Source organism: Chiloscyllium plagiosum, chromosome 10 (genome assembly GCF_004010195.1).
Source record: "Chiloscyllium plagiosum isolate BGI_BamShark_2017 chromosome 10, ASM401019v2, whole genome shotgun sequence".
Taxonomy (NCBI): Eukaryota; Metazoa; Chordata; class Chondrichthyes; order Orectolobiformes; family Hemiscylliidae; genus Chiloscyllium; species Chiloscyllium plagiosum.
Window position 1 is genome coordinate 43808500 of NC_057719.1, and position 17696 is coordinate 43826195.

A 17696-nucleotide genomic window follows, 5' to 3' on the forward strand; every position below is an offset into this window, starting at 1 on the left:
CTGGGTCATTAGAGATTCTGAGCAGGAAATGCTTCCCAACCAGCAATGCTCATATCATAAATAAATAAAAGAAAAGCAGAGTTATAATTATGAATATACAACTGAGACCAGTTCTTCTTACCATACCCTACCAGTAATCGCTTTTACACTTAGAATTAAATTACGCATTATTTGTTCAATTTGATTACTCCAAGTTAACTGGAGAACACCCAAGGCATGGATCAATTTGAGCAAAATAAAAGCTGGTAGCACATAGTATATTCATAAATATACTGTATTCAAATGCAGAATAAGCAACACCACATTATCACATTGTAAAGTTATAATGTAGGATAATGAATTTGTCTCTAACAAAGGGAAAATTCTTCCATGATCAATAATTTATACAACAGTTTATTTCTTACATATCTCAACAACAAGAGCTTTGAAAAGCACTGCACAAAGCCACTTTATCTAGTCTACTGGTACCATTCTAACGTACCATTCTCCACATCACACTAATCTACTTAAACACAGGCGTTACAAATACTGGAGTAAGTCAGACTATTTATATAACTAACAATTTGGATTTGTAGTGTCTTGGGACAACAGGAAAACAAAACTTGACAGTCATATTACCAGATAATGACAAAAGACATAAAATCTACCTCAATGACCAAGCTTTAAGTACTGTTTTAAAGTATAGAGGTAAGGTTTATGGAGTGAACAGCTGACGATACTCTGCTAGCACCTAAGGTAAAACAAAGAAAAACATAAGCACAAGAGGCCAAGTTAAAGGAGTACTCTGATCTGAAGCATTAACTAAAAGACAGTGCAGCTAGACCATGAAAGGATTTGAAAATGATAAGAATTTGGAAGAACAATGTTATTAGACATCAACAAGCTTAGCTCACACAGTACAACTTATTGCTATTGGTTCAAGAAAGCAGTTTACAACCACCTTCTCAACAGCAATTAGGAAGGGTAATAAATACTAGTCGAGCTAGCAACGTCCGCATCCCATGAGTAAATTTTTAAAATAAAATTAGTTCAGTGAGAGTTGAGGTAATAAATGAACAGGAAGTGATATGAGTAAATGCTGTAACTGGAGAGTGGCAGTATTACTGCTCTAAATTGCTAGCTAGAGAACAGGTGGAGAAATAGATGATAGGACATTTAATCCAGGTGAGATTCTATGATTGAGAAACACAACTAACCTTTCAATCTCAGTGTGAAGACAATGCCACAGGAAACTGCAATAAGCACAACAGGGTATGCAACCACACAACAAACTGCCTGACATTAACCATCTCTTAAAAAAAAGTCCATCCCCTTGACATACATACAACAGTATTACCATTGGTAAATGTCCTACATTACCATCTTGGGAATTACTTTTGATTAGAGGTTTACCAATTCCTTAAATATTGCTGTTACAAACAGTAGGTTAGAGGTTGAGCATTCCTTACCTTCCAACAAACCAAAGGCTCTCAACCATCTGCAAAGCACGAAAATCAGCAACATGGTGGAATATTTTCCACTTGCCTAGATGAATGCAGCTATAATACCACGCAAGCTGTTTGACACTATGCGTGGTATAGTGAAATGGAATACAGGGAGAACTAGCCATTTGATACAGAACTGGCTCAAAGGTAGAAGACAGAGGGTGGTGGTGGAGGTTTGTCTTTCAGACTGGATGCCTGAGACCAGTGAAGCACCACAAGGATCAGTGCTGGGTCCACAACTTTTTGTCATGATTTCGATGTGAACATAGGAGGTATAGTTAGTAAGTTTGCAGATGACACCAAAATTGGAGATATGGTGGACAGCAAAGAAGGTTACCTCAGATTGCAACAGGATCTTGATCAGATGGGCCAAAGGTCTGAAGAGTGGCAAATAGAGTTTAATTTAGATAAATGTGAAATATTGCATTTTGGGAAAGCAAATCTTAGCAGGACTTATACACTTAATGGTAAAGTCCTAGGGAGTGTTGCTGAACAGAGACACCTTGGAGTGCAGATTCATAGCCCCTTGAAAGCAGAGTCGCAGGTAGATAGGATAGTGAAGGCGGTGTTAGGTATGCTTTCCTTTATTGGTCAGAGCATTGAGTACAGGAGTTGGGAGGTCATGTTGCAGCTGTACAGGACATTGGTTAGGCCACTGTTGGAATACTGCATGTAATTCTGATCTCCTTTCTATCGGAAAGATGTTGTGAAGCTTGAAAGGGTTCAGAAAAGATTTACAAGGATGTTGCCAGGGTTGGAGGATTTGAGCTACAGGGAGAGGTTGAATAGGCTGGGGCTGTTTTCCATGGAGCGTCAGAGGTTGAGGGGTGACCTTATAGTGGTTTATAAAATCATTAGGGGCATGGATAGGATAAACAGACAAAGTCTTTTCCCTGGGATGGGGGAGTCCAGAACTCAAGGGAATAGGTTTAAGGCGAGAGGGGAAAGATCTAGAAGAGACCTAAGGGGAAACTGTTTCATGCAGACGGTGGTGTGTATATGGAATAAACTGCCAAAGGAAGTGGTGGGGTCTAGTATAATTGCAACATGTAAAAGGATGGATATATGAATATTAAGGGTTTGGAGGGATAGGGGCCGAGTGCCGGCAAGCGGGACTAGATTAAGTTGGGATATCTGGTTGGCATAGACGAGTTGGACCGAAGGGTATGTTTCTGTGCTGTACACCTCTATGACTCTATGACACGGCAGTTAGTTTTATCTGTATTCCACAAATTACTTTAAAACATTCAATCCCTCCACCAGCATTGTGTTCTCTGAATTATATTTGCAAGCAATATCTTGTTTTAAAATTCTTATCCTTGTTTTCAAATGTCCTTAAAGTTGTCCCCATTCTCTCTCTACATCCCCTCCAGCTCCATAACTCATTTGCACTCCTCTAATTTTAGTACCTTGAATATCACCAATATCAATCACTCCTTCACTGGTGGTCATATTTTCAGTTCCCCAGGCACCAAGCTCTAGAGCACCCTCACTAAATTGCTCTGTTACTTTCCTCATTTTAAGATGGTTTTTGAAACTTCTTTCAGTCATCTGAAACATTACCTCACATGACTCAATGTCATATTCTCTTTATAATGCTCTTTTGAAGTACTGAGATATTTAATTATGATAAAAGGTGTTATATAAATACAAGGTGTACAAATGATGAACTTTATAAAATATCAGTATTGGTGTTCAGGGCAACTAGCCTTGTAAACTAACAGGGTAATGCTTCATGCGTTAAATAATTTTTTTTTAAATTTATGGTTTAGATTGAGAAATTGTCAGTTATCCTTCTGTATATATTAATTCTACCAGAGTTTGGATTGAGAAACAAGTTATTAAAACCTGAAAAGATAATGAAAACTCATGTGGATCTACCATTACGTAATGGTTAGAAGATAGTATGATAAAATGATCACAAGCTAACAATAACACTGGAAATTATAATCTCTTGTCACTGATTTATTTATGGTAACATATTGCACAAATCTTCCTTTGTATTTTAAGCTAAAAACAGTTTAAGGATCTACCAAGAGAGCCATCTCAGAACAACATATACTAGAACATTTTTCACATTGATCCACAATTAGAACATACTACTAAATTTTATAATAAAATTACTTTTGTAGTAAATGCAAACAATAGCCAACTCTGACAATTGCACAACAAAAACACTGCTGACCCTGTCCTTAAAATACTACTCCATTTCCAACCAACCTTTTACCCCAAAGTCCTTGAATACCTCTCAAATTGGTCCCACGTCAGTTTCCCACTTCAAATCACATCACGTTTGCACTCATATCAGCACAAGAAAACAAGATCAATCTAATTCATAAATGTGCATTATTTCCTCCAAACCACCTATGTTGACAGACTGCTCAGACATCTAATCATGAACTAAATCACAAATTTTACCAGTGAAGTGAAAGTCATCTTCAAATCCCAAACTCCAAACTATTGTGACCACTTCCAGTTTGATAAAATTTAAAAAGAGGTTGGAGGGTATTGGTGGGAGATCCCCTGAGGTGATGAAGTTGTCGATGGTCTGGGAGATGATAGTTTGATGATGAAGGCAAGGTTGTGGTCAAGGGGGCAGTAGGAGATGGTGTCTGCAAGTTGGCACCTGGCTTCAGTGGCATAGAGGTCAGTGCACTGCCACTGCTTCCCCCACCCCCCACTTGTCCACTGGTTTGATGGTGAGGTTGGACTTGGAGCAGAGGGAATGGAGGGCTGCACATTGCAAGGGTGAGAGGGGCATACAGGTTGAGGCGGTCAACCTGAAATACCACCCTTTGTTTTCCATTAATAGTTTCTGGATCAGCCAAAGAGCCAACAGCTAATTTTTCAAGTCCAGTGACTCCTCTTCAGAAGAATTTTGAGGAAGAATCACTGGACTCGAAACATTAACTTTGCTTTCTTCCCACATATTCTGCCAGACCCGCTGACTACCATAATTAATGTTAATTCCTGTTGCCTGCCAAATTTATTTTCACAGACATCAAGGAAACGTTTTTTTTCTAACAGCGCTTCAGTCTCATTATGCGGAATAATGATTGAAAAAGTATATTTTTAAGAATACTGTAAAAGCATCCCTATTCCATTTAACTGTTGGTAACTCTCAACAAGAAAAACTGTGAACCAATCAAAATAATAAGAGACGAGGGACATTATTTACAAAGACACGTCTGAAATATCTGCTGCAATCAAAGATAGTTTCGGCTGATAAGTTGGTTGAAGAACGTATACGTCAAGGCTACCGACTAACTGTCACCATCCTAGTTTATAAAGAAACTCTCTGTTCTCCTTTCCGTGATCCACCAGGTGACCAAGTATGTATTGGAAAACAAGTCATTTTATTGCTCCAACATCTATCTGACTATCTGGCTAACATTCAGCAAGCGATATTTGTTCAACCAGAGGAAGTACCGAAGCTCGAAAATCCACTTTTTTTTTGTTTTTATTGAAACCGAAGCTCAACAATCCAAAGGCTATTTTTTTTAACATATTACAGTTTGTGGTTGCCGGAGCAGGAGCTAGAGCCTTTGCCCGTGCCCCACTGTTCACAAACTGCTTGTAGTAGAGCAGTTCCAGTCTGGTGCCGGTGTCCCCTCCAACACAAACACACACTCCGGAGAGAGGGGCGCAGGCTGTGAGACACGCCGGCATTAAAAGGCCTCTCGCCCAGCCTCGGAGTCGCCGCCAGTAACGGCTACCCGGGGTCGGAGTGGGGCCGCGCGCGCGCGCACACACACAAAGACAAACAAACAGACCTTGTAGACATCGCCGTAGGTACCGCTGCCGACCCTCTGGATCAACTCGAAATCCGATTGCGGGTTCTTCCGCAGGATATCCCCGCTGGCGCTCGCACGGCACTGCGAGCTCATCGCGCTCTCTGTCTCTTCTCTCCTCTCTGACCGGTAGGGGTGACCAGTGTTTCCCACCCCCCCGAGACAGACCCGGATAAGGGGAAGCTCCGAAGCAGAAGCAACAGCAGCACCAGCCTCCGCTCTCTCTGCGCCTTCACTCGGCCGCCTCCAAATATGGCTCCCGTTCCATTTCCTGCGCGCGGCGGCAGTTCAAGTTGCCCCAGGCTGGACCCTCGCGCACTCTGCACTCACTCAGATCATCTTTGGTATTGGTTTTTTTTAAAAAATAATCTTCTCGATTGTATTGGTTTTTTGGGGGGATGGGTGTTTCCTTTTTTGCAAAATAAAATATATTATTTTTCAACTGTGTATGCTAATAGCTCCCAACACAGCACTTTGATTGTTACGTTTCCCTCTGCGACTCGCATGTCATTTCCTTCTGTTGACCTCAGAAATCAACAGCAAGTAACTTGAATGTCAACAAATTATTCATTTCTTTCTTCTGTATTTATATATGTACCAGCGCGCGTTTGTTTTCTTTTGGTGGCATGTCAACGATTTGAACGGATTATATTTGCTACTTATTTATGAAGGAGTGTTACAATATTATTGTTTCTCCTCACAAACTCTATCAAACTGTACTGATTCAGTGCAAGGTTTCACTCTTAATATTTATTAATCTTCATTTATTTTGACTTCTATCTGATATGTGACTACCGAAACATTTTACGCATGAATGTTGCCACCTTCCGAATTTTACGGGAATTACAAAATATATCTGTCAGTTTATAGTTCTAAACAGCGCACAGACCTGCAATGATGGTAGAGTGATTTGACGTTCATCCTTACCCATTTTTAAAATTAAAATCGACTTATAATGTTTGTGTCGGTACTTTATATAATGACTACTTTATGATTTTTTCAAACTTAATTTATTATGCAACTATGGCTGAAAGTTTACGAATCTTTGAATGTTTTAAATTAAGGATTTGCTACTGGTTCTTTTTCAGTTGGAAAACTAAAAGGGTACTAACCATAGAGTATAAATTCACAGTTCTCTACTACGCTGTGGGTATGCATAGTGGTTGTGGCAGATATGACCGTGAGGAAGAGGGCGTTAGATGATTATTTGGAAAGAAATAGTGTGCAAAGTTATGGAGAAAAGGGTAATTGGCACTAGTTAATGATGCTTATTTGAAGGGCCAATACAAACACAATTGGCTTTTTTTTTCCACAAACAATTCTGTGATTTCAGGAATGATAATGGAAAATCGATTGCCATAAGACCATAAGAAATAGGAGTGGAAGTAAGGCCATTCAGCCCATCGAGTCCACTCTGCCATTCAATCATGGCAGATGGGCATTTCAACGCCACTTACCCACATTCCCCCCATATCCCTTAATCTTTGCAAGATTAAGAATTTATCAATCTCTGCCTTGAAGACATTTAATGTCCCAGCCTCCACAGCACTCCATGGCAATTAATTCCACAGGCCCACCTCTCACTGGCTGAAGAAATGTCTCCTTATTTCCGTTCTAAATTGACCCCCCCCCCCCCCCCATTTCTAAGACTGTGCCCACGAGTCCAAGTATCTCGCCTGATGGAAACAATTTTCCAGCGCCCCCGCCATGCATTATCTTGTAAGTTTCTATTAGATCTCCTCTCAACCTTCTGAACTCTAACGAATACAATCCCAGGATCCTCATCGTATGTTCGGCCTACCATTCCAGGAATCATCTGTGTGAATCTCCGCTGACATGCTCCAGTGTCAGTATGTCCTCCCTGAGGTGTGGGGCCCAAAACTGGACACAGTATTCTAAATGGGACCTAACCAGAGCTTTATAAAGTCTTAGTAGCACCTTAGTAGTGTTAGGTGCATCATTCAGAGGCAGATGGGTCTGGGTGGGTTACTCTTTGAAGGGTTGATGTGGACTGGTTGGGCCGAAGGGCCTGTTTCCACACTGTAGGGAATCTAATCTAATCTCACTTTACATTCCAACCCTCTTGAAATAAATGACAACATTCCATTTCTTTACCACAGATTCAACCTGCAAGTCAACCTCCAGAGAATCCCGTACTAACACTCCCAGATCCCCATGAATTTTCTCACTGTTTATAAAATAGTCCTTGCCTGTGTTCTTTTTTCCAAAGTGCAAGACCTCGCATTTGCTCACATTGAATTTCATCAGCCATTTCTTGGACCACTCTCCTAAACTATCTAAATCTTTCTGTAGCCTCCCCATCTCCTCAGAATTACCTGCCTGTCCACTTAACTTCGTAATACCTGCCTGTCCACATATCTTCAATTGCCGTTGTCTTTAAGACTGAATGTAATTTTCAGGGGAAACACTGAACACATGAATGAGCTTAGACCATTTAGCCCCTTCAGATATTCATTGCAATCATGTCATATCTGTGGCCTGAACTATGTGACCTCACTAATATCTTGGCTTATGCCCGAAACGTCGATTCTCCTTTTCCTTTGATGCTGCCTGACCTGCTGCGCTTTTCCAGCAACACATTTTTAAGCTCTGATCTCCAGCATCTGCAGTCCTCACTTTTTCCACACTAATATCTTGACCAAACAAACAACTGTCAATAGATTTGAAAACTTCTACCATTACTTGTGCATTGACCCTTTCCTTACCTCACCACTGAAAGGCTCGATTCTAATTTTTGGACTAGAATAGTCCTCAATTAGGGTAGGAATCATACACTTAATGGTAGGGTCCTGGGAGTTTTGCTGAACAAAGAAATCTTGGGGTACAGGTGCATAGTTCATTGAAGGTGGGGTTGTAGATAGACAGGGTGGTGAAGAAGGTGTTTGGTATGCTTGCCTTTCTTGGTCAACACTAAGTATAGGAGTTGGAATGTCATGTTACAGCTGTACAGGATATTGGTTACTGCTGAAAATGTGTTGCTGGAAAAGCACAGCAGGTCAGGCAGCATCCAGGGAACAGGAGAATCGACGTTTCGGGCATAAGCCCTTCTTCAGGAATTCCTGAAGAAGGGCTTATGCCCGAAACGTTGATTCTCCTGTTCCCTGGATGCTGCCTGACCTGCTGCGCTTTTCCAGCAACACATTTTCAGCTCTGATCTCCAGCATCTGCAGACCTCACTTTCTCCTCAGGATATTGGTTAGGCCACTCTTGGAATACCACATTCAATTCTGGTCTCCAGCTATAGGAAAGATGTTTTTAAAGTTGAAAGGGTTCAGAAAGGATTTACAAGAATGTCGCTGGGGTTAGGGAGTTTGAATTATAGGGAGAGGCTAAATAGGCTGTGGCTATTTTCTCTGGAACATCAGCAACCGCTGGTGACCTTGTAGAGGTTTATGTAATCATGAGGGACATGGATAGGGTGAATAGTCAAGGTCTTTTCCCCAGGGTAAGGGAGTCCAAACCTAGAGGGCATAGGTTTAAGGTAAGAGAGGAAAACTTGAAAAGGGACCTAAGGAGCAGATCTTTCATGCAGAGGGTGGTGTGTGCTAGGAATGAGCTACCAGAGGAGGTGGTGGAGGCAAGTACAATTGCAACATTTAAAAGGCATCTGAATGGGTACATGAATATGAAGGGTTTAGAGGGATATGGGCTAAATGCTGGCAAATGGGACTAGATTAATTTAGGATATCTGGTCAGCATGGATAAGTTCAAACAAAGGTTCTGTTTCCGTGCTGTCCAACTCTATGACTCTCCAATTCCCCTATCACAGAAATTGCATTTCTCTACCTATTCCTCCTCTTATCCTGAAACCAGCTAACAAATTAGCCTTTAACTTCCAATTGAGTGGACTGGTGATAATTGGACCAGAGACAGCAGCTAAAAGTCTAAGTATTTTTGAATGGAAAGCAAAATAACTGAAATCTGAAATAAAAATAGAAAATGCTGGAATTATTCAACAGGTCTGATAGCATCTGTTATGAACTTTTCAATTTAAAGATGTTCATGTTCTTAATTTTGCATTATATTAAAAGTTTAATTATTGTGGGCACCTCCTGTCAACTTTCCCAGTATGAACACTTTTGTCCATATTTATAACAAAACCAGTCTATACAAGTTAGTCATACTATAATTGCAGGGGTGGACACTTTCATAGCATCGTGTTTACAATAACAAACTGCCAAATGTTGTACCCTCCCAATTACATTAGTTTACATAAGCAATTTCCATCACAATATGAACACTTAATGGGAATATCACAGCAAGGGCTGAAAAAAATGGCTTTAAAGTGAGCCTAAAATACACCTTCACACCTTGGGCAATTATTAGATTAGATTATATTAATTACAGTGTGCAAACAGGCCCTTCGGCCCAACAAGTCCACACCGACCCGCCAAAGCGTAACCCACCCAGACCCATTCGCCTACATTTAGATTAGATTACATTACATTACAGTGTGGAAACAGGCCCTTCGGCCCAACAACTCCATACCGACCCGCCGAAGCGCAACCCACCCATTCCCCTACATTTACCCCTTACCTAACACTACGGGCAATTTAGCATGGCCAATTCACCTAACCTGCACATTTTTGGATTGTGGGAGGAAACCGGAACACCCGGAGGAAACCCACGTAGACACGGGGAGAATGTGCAAACTCCACACAGAGAGTCGCCTGAGGCGGGAATTGAACCCAGGTCTCAGGCGCTATGAAGCAGCAGTGCTAACCACTGTGCCACCGTGCCGCCCACAAATTATCTATCCATCAAATGGAAATGTGCCATGTTCCTTTAGTAAAATGATGTAAGAACAGATTTAGTTGGATCTTCAAGGATAATGCCAGTATTGTACATTTTGTTGAAAGAGTAGTTGAGGCCTAGGACAGATTAGCCATGATCTTGCTAAATGGCCTACTATTTTTCCTACATCTTACCATCTTATATTGGAAACAATAACCAGTTTTGTTTTCAGTTCCTAGGTCTCTTTTTGCTTCAATAATCCCTTTTTTTTCCTGGTCCTGGCACTTCCTCATTTCTTCGAATTCTTCACGGCAAGGTTCATTGTAGACATTGTCTATATGGATGTTGTTAAAAATCACACAATACCAGGTTATAGTCCAACAGGTTATTTTAAAAGTACGAGCTTTCAGAGAGCTGCTTCTTCATCAGATAACTAGTGCCTGGGTGTTGTGTGATTTTTAACTTTGTCCACTCCAGTCCAACACCGGCACCTCCACATTATGACTATGTCCAACACCACTATATGGACTTCAGCAAGGCATTCAACAAGGTTCCACATGATATATTAGTTAGCAAGGTTAGATCACATGGAATCCAGGGGGAGATCATCAACTGGGTATAAAATTGGTTTGAAGGTAGAAGGCAGGGCTGTTTTTTGGACTGGAGGCCCGTGATCAACGGTGTGCCACAAGGATCAGTGCACTGTCAACCACTTTTCATCATTTATATCAATGATTTGGGTGTGAATATAGGAGGTATAGTTAGTAAGTTTGCAGATGACATCAAAATTGTGGTGCAGTGGACAGTGAAAAAGATTATCTCAGATTACAACAGGACCTTGATTAGATGGGCCAATGAGCCGAGGATTGTCCCACCTATAGGAAAGATGTTGTTAAGCTTGAAAGGGTTCAGAAAAGTTTTACAAGGATGTTGCCAAGATTGGAGTGCATGAGCTATAGGAAGAGGTTTCCCCTGGAGCATTGGAGATTGAAAAGGTGACCTTGTAAAGGTTTATAAAATTATGAGGGGCATGGATAGGATGAATATCCAAGATCTTTTTCCCAGAGTAGGGGAGTCCAAAACTAGAGGGCAAAGGTTTAAGGTGAGAAGGGAAAGAGTTAGATGGGGTAACCAAAGGAGCAACTTATTTATGGAAAGGATGGTGTGTTTAAGGTACAAGCTGCCATAAGAAGTGGTGGAGGCTGATACAGTTACAACATTTAAAAGGATGGGTATATTAATAGGAAAGATTTAGAAGGATACATGTCAAATTCTGGCAAGTGTGATTGGATCTATTCAGGGTATCTGGTCGGCATCATTGTACTGAATGGTCTGTTTCTATGCTGTATAACTCTCGATTCTATGACCATGCCTTCATGTTTAGAGTGTTCATTTTGTATAATCTTTCTATTTATCAATTCCATCTATCATGATTTTGTGATTTTCCATTGAAATCAAATCATTGTAATGTTTGACCATTCCCTCCAAAATGTTCTCTTTCCCAAAATTCTTGAACAAATTGATGAATTTCCTTAGGATGTGAGCTCTTCACTATCTCAATGGAAATGCATTTGTGATTGAGGCTATTATTGCCAACAAGGCCTACCATACTGGCATTATCCCAACAGATCACATCAACCTAATTACCAACAGATGGATTAATGGAAGAAGGGAAAACCATTGGCAGTAAAAGAAGCAGCTAGACAATATTAAAGGCTAGATGAACCAGAAACCCAACATTGAGATCATCCACTGTTGCTAAAGTTTGAAAGATTATGTTTACCTATGCCACTCAATATGAAGCTGAGCTAATGACAAACTGAAATATGAAAAACAGAATGGAGAAATTTCAATAGAAAAGAAAGATTATTTGGGGCTTGGTTAGTAATTACAAAGTTGACAAACACTGACTTTTGGGTTTGCTACAGGAAAGTAACCTATTGACCTCTGTCAGCAATCATTAGCACAACCAGGTAGAAGTGAACACATCATTTAAGGTGATACATGAGGGCTTTTGATATGAATTTAAGGCTTCTGAAGATGTATTCTATTAACAGGACTTGGGAAGCTGAACAGTGTAAAGGAGACTAGTTTGAGCTGCCCTCAATGGGAAATATAAATTTCAGATTGTGCAAACTCAATAAAGACTCAGCATACTTGTTATCAAGTACCAACATGTACCAACAGGTTCAAGAACAGCTTCTTCCCCGCTGTTATTAGACTTCTGAATGGACTTCTCAAATTTCAAATCTAATGTTAATTTTGCTTTTTGTGCACCTTCTTTGCAGTGGTAATTTTGTATTCCTCACATTGTTTAATCACTACAGGATCTTTGTACGTTATGTTATGCCTGGACAGCATGCATAACAAAACATTTCACTGTACTTAGGTACCTGTGACAACAATAAATCAAATCAAAATCTGCTGGCTCTGGTGGCAATAAAGTATTGCACACCAGAGAAAACTGCAAGTAAACAAAAGATAAGTATTCAAAAGGAAACTTCAGAAGAGGAAAACACTGAAGATGAGGAAGAGTAGGAGAAATATCAAGTTGGGGCATTAATCACTAGACCAGCTGATGGGATATCAGAGATGTTCTAATAGCTCGATGTTTAGCTATCAGCCTCACACAGGAAAAAAAAATATGAAATCCTCCCAGTTGCATCAGAATCAACACCAACTATCGCCTTTCAACAATACCCTTTAAGCAGTCTTTTAAGCACACCCACCTATTGCATATCTGCTCAAAGGGTCCTGCATGTAATGAGACAAATGAAAGGGCAAGTAAATGAACAGGATACAATAAGGAGGTGGAGGTGTTGCTAATCTATAAGTTTTACATGACATTTTAAGTAAAGAAAATTAACAGCATATTTTAAAATACTGATTGTCAATTAAAATAGTTTTCTGTTATGCCGTCCACTGCTTCTATGTGATGTCAGCACAAGTAGAAATAAACTGCAAAAGAATTCGGCCCAACTGCTAAGTAATTTCTAGCCCATGTTCTCTGGGTTTCACGCTCTTCAGTTTCTCACCAAAGACTTCTATATCTGAACTTGTGTCAGGACAGATTCAGATATCACAAGATGAGATAAAATGTCAAGTACTGGCTGAGTTAAAGTTTGAAGGGTTCAGGGCAATATGATAGCAGTCGAATGCTGTGACTGGAATTCCCACATCTATGTCTCCTTTCACGACCATCTTTCTTCTGAGCTAGCACACCATCACTGCAGCAGACCCATTTGGGAATAATTGGTGCTGTGTCCTAAGGTCATGAATAAAGTAACTGTTGTGCTGAATGATAGCATTTGATATTCAGAATCTATGAATATCTGTACCTGTATCCTGTATCTTCTCTTGCTCATTTATAAATTGTGAACCACCAGATGAAAATAACTGTCTAAGTGGACCCTCCAAAGTGCAAAAATGTGTGCTGGTGTATGGCTGTACATAATATAACAGTATAAGTAAAGGGTAAGATGCTGTGATGCATGTCCATTGGCAGACCATGTCCATAAAGACTGTGGAAGATAAAACAAAGGGATTAGAATTGACAATGGAAAAATAATGAAATTGACAATAACCATACTCTGTTTTTTCATAGATTCATAGTTGATGAAATAAAATTAGCTTGTGCATGTCATTTATAATTTGTCACCAGCCATCTCTGAGTTCCCTGTTTCTTCACCACTAATTGAGAGACACTGATGTGTCAATTATCTCCATAGCATCCTCCTCTGCATCACATTCACTATTTGTAATGACCCAGCTCCGCACTTCTCCTCCATGCTTTTCACTCTTCTCCCACAAGGGTGAAAAACAGAAATCACAGCAAGTGATGGGTGTATATTACTCAATGGATGCAGTGCATTTAGCAAGAGTGGCTATGTGAAAGATGAATCACATTGAATAAGCATTAGTATTGGTGACAATGATGGATGGATAAATAATGAGAGAATGATTTGCATGGAACATAAAGGCTGAGTTTGGAAAGTGAAAGTTGATTGGTGTGGAAAATGATGTGATAAAGTATGCTTCGCAACACACAGTGGAGGGAAGTGGCTTAACTCTGTAGAACCCAGGTGAGTCAGCAAATGCACTCACTCTTCCCCACCCAGTTAGAGTTCTCGTGAGGCTCAGTCTCTCAGCAACTTAGAACCAGATTTTCTGGGTTGATTTCCAGAGGTTTTTGTTTGTTATTTGATTAGATTAGATTCCTTACAGTGCGGAAACAGGCCCTTCGGCCCAACAAGTCCACACCGACCTTCCGAAGAGCAACCCACCCAGACTCATTCCCCTCTGACCAATGCACATGACACTACGGACAATTTAGCATGGCCAATTCACCTAACTTGCACATCTTTGGACTGTGGGAGGAAACCGGAGCACCCGGAGGAAACCCACGCGTTATTGTTGAGGAAAAATGTGACTCTTTCACTCCTGACTACATTCAGTAGTAATTTTGATAATCATTAAATCATTAAATGCTGTCCTTGCTCTTTATGTATCCATGCAAACACTTCCTGGCACCTTCAAGTTCCAGTTCTACGTTAGGTTTTAGCTTAAACAGACATGAGCTTATGTCATGCAATATGCATCAGACCTGCTAAAATCTAGGAAGTCAAAATTTATTGCCCCGATTAACTTTTTAAATTGTACATCTAAAATATCAACAGCTTGGATCTTATGATTAAGTGAGATTATCAGTGTTCACCATCATTCAGCAAGGTCTAGAGTCCACACGTGGGCGGCTAAGCACAGACATTTTCTGTCTTATTTGTTTGCTTTTCCATCAGTACTTTGCTGACATATTCATCATTAAAATGCATAAATGATGTGAAGTTGTAGTACTTACCACTACACCCTCACTGGACACACTAGGAAAATACTTTGAAAAGTTTGGGCTTGTCCAGTCAAGATTAAGGGAATTTTTATATGTTAATTATTGTCAAACAGTGTCTCTAGCTTTGGAAATTTAATTTTATAAATATGAAGTCTCATTCTTTCAAGATTTAATTATAGATGGAGAATTGTTAAATATAGAAAACTAAATAAGTATTCTCTGTTTATTTACTTCATCTCTCTTTTAATCCCATCTTTCTTCTCCACTGTATTTCATTTCTTTACATGCCTGGGTGTATTTACAACACATGGACTCCAGTGGTTTAAGAAGGCAGCTCACCACCACCTTCTCAAGGTGTTGTAGATAATAAATGCCTTAACAGTGACATTGACCATCTCAGGAAAAAACTGAAAGTCTCAGGAGAGCATGCCAAGAGAAGCACAAGACATACCTAAAAATGAGGTGTCAATCTGGTGAAGTTATACCAGAGGACTAGTGTCTGCCAAGTGGTAGACGAGCTAAGTCTATGTCCTGCCATATCCAATCACAAATGGTGACAGACAGTTAAACAATCCAGTGGAGGAGGAGATTCCACAAACAGTTCCATCCTCAGTAAGGGTAGAGCCTGCACATTAGTGCAAAAGACGAGGCTGAAGCATATGCCAGACACACTGGAGTAGATAATCCAACTCCAGAATTCCCCAGCATTATAGAGGCCAGTCTTCAGTCAATTTTATTCACTCCACAGATGTCAAGAGACAACTGAAATCATTTGATACTCCAAAGGCTATAGAATCATAGAATCACGACAGTGTGGAAGCAGGCCATTTGTACCGTGGAGTCCCCACTGACCCTCAAAAGAGCATCCCACATAGACCCAACCCCCTACCCTATCCCTGTAACCCTAATCCACCTAGCCTGCATATTCCTGACATTATGGGCAATTTAGCATGGCCACTTTACCAAACCTGTATATCTTTGGACTGTGGGAAAAAACTGGAGCATATGGAGGAAACTCACACAGACATGGGAGAATGTGCAACAGACAGTCGCCCGAGGCTGGAACCGAATCCACGTTCCTGGTGCTGTGAGGCAGCAGTACTAACCACTGAGATACTGTGCTGGCCCTAACAACATTCCTGAAATAGTACTGATGACCTATATTCAAGAACTTGCAGCATCCCTTGCCAACCTGTACTAGCATAGCTGCATCACTGACATTTATCCAACAATATGGAAACCTAGCCAGGTCTATTCTGGGAGTAAAAATAAGGAAAAATAAAACCTGGCCAATTACCACTCATTCAGTCTATTCTCAATCATCAGTAAAGTGATGAAAGGGGTCATCAATAGTGCTATCATTTGCTTAGCAATAATGTGCTCACTGGCATTCTGTTTACGTTCTGCCAGGATCATTCAGTGCTGACCTCAATTCAAGCTTGGAACAAACATGGTCAAAAGAACTGAACTCTGGTTGGGAGCTAAAAGTAACTGCCTTTGACATCAAGACAGCATTTCACCAAGTGTCACATCAAGAAACTCTGGCTAAACTAGAGTCAACAGTAATCAGGAAGAAAGCTCTATATTGGTTGGAGACAGAGCATGCATAAAGGAGGACGACTATGATCATTGTAGATCGGTCATCTCATATCCAGGACATCTCAGCACGATTTCCTGAGGATAGTATCCTTGGCCCATCTATCTTCAGCTGCTTCACCAAAGACCTTCTCTCATTATTGGTAGGAAGTGGGTATGGTTACTGGTAATTGCACAATGTTAAGCGCCATTAGTGACAGAGTCATAGAGATGTGCAGCACAGAAATAGACCCTTTGGTCCAACTCATCCATGCCAACCAGATATCATAACCTAATCTAGTCCCATTTGCCAGCACTTGGCCCCTCTAAACCCTTCCTATTCATATAACCATCAAGATGCCTTTAAATGTTGTATTGTACTAGCCTCCACCACATCCTCTGGTAGCTCATTCCATACACGCACCACCCTCTGCGCAAAAACATTGCCCCTTAAGTCCCCTCTCACCCTAAACCTATGCCCTCGAGTTCTCGACTCGGCAACCCAAGGGAAAATACCTTGTCTATTTATTCTATAATTCCCCCATAGCCCTCAATTCTGAAAAGCAACCCTCCATCACCATCCTCTGTCTTCTACCTTTGAGCCAGTTCTGTATCCAAATGGTTAGTTCTCCCTTTATTCAATGAGATCTAACCTTGATAACCAGTCTCCCATGAGGAACCTTGTCGAACGCCTTATTGAATTCCATATGAATCACGTCCACCGCTTTGCCCTCATCAATCCTTTCTGTTACTTCTTCAAAAAACTCAATCAAGTTCATGAGACATGATTTCCCACACACAAAGCCATGTTGACTATCCCTCATCAGTCCTTGCCTTTCCAGATACATGTAAATCCTGTCCCTCAGGATTCCCTCCAACAACTTGCCCACCACCGACATCAGGCTCACTGGTCTTTAGTTCCCTGGCTTTTCCTTAACACCTTTCTTAAACAGTGGCACCTCCAGTCTTCCGGCACCTCACCTGTGACTATCAATGATACAAATGGAGGGGGAGGGGGAGCAGCCCGAAGTCGTGGTCCATATTGGCACCAATGACATAGGTAGGAGGAGTGCTGAGGATGTTAGACAGGCTTTCAGGGAGCTAGGTTGGAAGCTCAGAGTTAGAACGAACAGAGTTGTTGGCTCTGGTTTGTTACCCGTGCCACGTGATAGAGAGTCGAGGAATAGGGAGAGAGAACAGTTAAATGCGTGGCTACAGGGATGGTGCAGGAGGGAGGGATTCCAGTAT

General features: G+C 40.8%; 1 protein-coding gene across 2 annotated transcripts in view; it reads right to left on the reverse strand.

Annotated features, from left to right (window-relative positions):
- Window positions 1-6035, reverse strand: part of map4k5 (mitogen-activated protein kinase kinase kinase kinase 5) — a 182643-nt gene extending 176608 nt beyond the window's left edge. Inside the window, exon 1 of one of the 2 annotated variants that reach the window (XM_043697614.1) lies at window positions 5258-6035. In XM_043697614.1, coding sequence (XP_043553549.1) covers window positions 5258-5371 — 114 coding nt within the window. In that variant the 5' untranslated portion in view covers window positions 5372-6035. The remainder of the gene's footprint in view (window positions 1-5257) is intronic. The other variant, XM_043697612.1, reaches the window with a different exon arrangement.
- Window positions 6036-17696: the final 11661 nt, after the last annotated feature.